The sequence below is a fragment of the Echinococcus granulosus genome (assembly GCF_000524195.1).
Source record: "Echinococcus granulosus chromosome Unknown EG_S00192, whole genome shotgun sequence".
Lineage (NCBI taxonomy): Eukaryota > Metazoa > Platyhelminthes > Cestoda > Cyclophyllidea > Taeniidae > Echinococcus > Echinococcus granulosus.
Window position 1 is genome coordinate 81,016 of NW_020170572.1, and position 1,226 is coordinate 82,241.

The window sequence follows — 1,226 nt, forward strand, 5'->3', positions numbered from 1 at the left end:
AATTTGACAAAATCCGATTCTTTTAGCACTACGTTCAGAGGATCAGAGATGGTCAATCACAGTCTCATGGCACTGTGTATGTGGGAGGAGGTGAATGCCCAAAAGGTTGCGTCCTAGGTGGGACTTTAGAAGTCTAGAAATCAATTGCTTCCATCCTCCGCTTTCTTCACCGTGGGTGCAGCTGCTGTCTCGGTGACTGTCATCTGGTAGGAGCTACAGTAAGTGCTTAGCCCTCGCCACCTTCGCCACACGCTTTATATTCTAATTTCTGCAAATGAGCTCGATGTCAATTATTTAAAGTCTGTTCTTTATTGATGTGTTATAATTGACCAATTTAAAGTGTCTGTGGCCTAGTAGTTGAGCCTAAAGCAATAAAATGGACGTAGAAACTTCTTTTTGTTGAGTAAATGCACGTATTTTTTAAAACGAGTTGATTGTCTAGTTTGATAGTCCATGTATCGATGAGAATGCAAAAGTAAAGCATATGGGCTGTGGTGAATGTGGGGTCATGTTCTGCTGCTGCATAATCCCTTCTGTGGTGTGCTATAAGAATAGGTCGTTCAGATGTGTTGTGAGATGGTGGGGTTTTGCTTTTGTTGAACAAAAGTGAGCCGATAAAACACCTAGGATAGTGGTATCCCCTCAAACGTTGGTGGCTTATCTTTTCCTTTTTAACACTTATCGTAACGACTTCTATACAATTACCTTTTCATTTTTTCCTCGTCTCTCCGTTGAATTGTAGTAGAGTTGCTATTATCAACTAGCGTTTCTTAGTACTTCATGCTTTATTCCGCACATCAGCCTGAAAATTGATTGTCCTGGCAGACTAGCCGAAGTCCATTCATTAAAATGGAGATGGATATAAGGTTTGTCAATGACACAGCAGAAAGTACTGCGTTGGTGCGTGCTAGGAGTACAGATACTACTCAGCGTTGAGACACAGGATAGAAAAAACTTGTCCCCTATGAGCTTACCGAAATAAGTAGTGGTGGTGATGGCTCTTACTGCACCTGACAATTTATGCGTTATTGATGATTGTTTAGCCACCACCACTGTTCCTTCAGTGACGAGGTGACTTATTTCGTCGGCGTGATATGAAGAGTGCAGACGCTGGAGACGGCAGAGTCGAGTAAGCTTCGGGGGTGGCGGGACATGTAGCACAAGTGGTTATGCTGTCCATTGATGCCGTGCAGAAGGGAAATGGATGAAATTTCAAGACTCGTAAA

The 1,226-nt window shown here is 42.7% G+C and overlaps 1 protein-coding gene across 1 annotated transcript; it reads left to right on the plus strand. All coding sequences in view use genetic code 11, as the record gives it.

The window, feature by feature from the left end:
* Nucleotides 1-48: 48 nt before the first annotated feature.
* EGR_10133 (hypothetical protein) lies at nucleotides 49-210 on the plus strand (the record flags this gene model as incomplete). The annotated part of the gene is made up of 2 exons (XM_024499382.1): nucleotides 49-90; nucleotides 130-210. The coding sequence occupies 2 exons, from the start codon at nucleotides 49-51 to the stop codon at nucleotides 208-210; spliced, it is 123 nt and encodes a 40-aa protein (XP_024346211.1).
* Nucleotides 211-1,226: the final 1,016 nt, after the last annotated feature.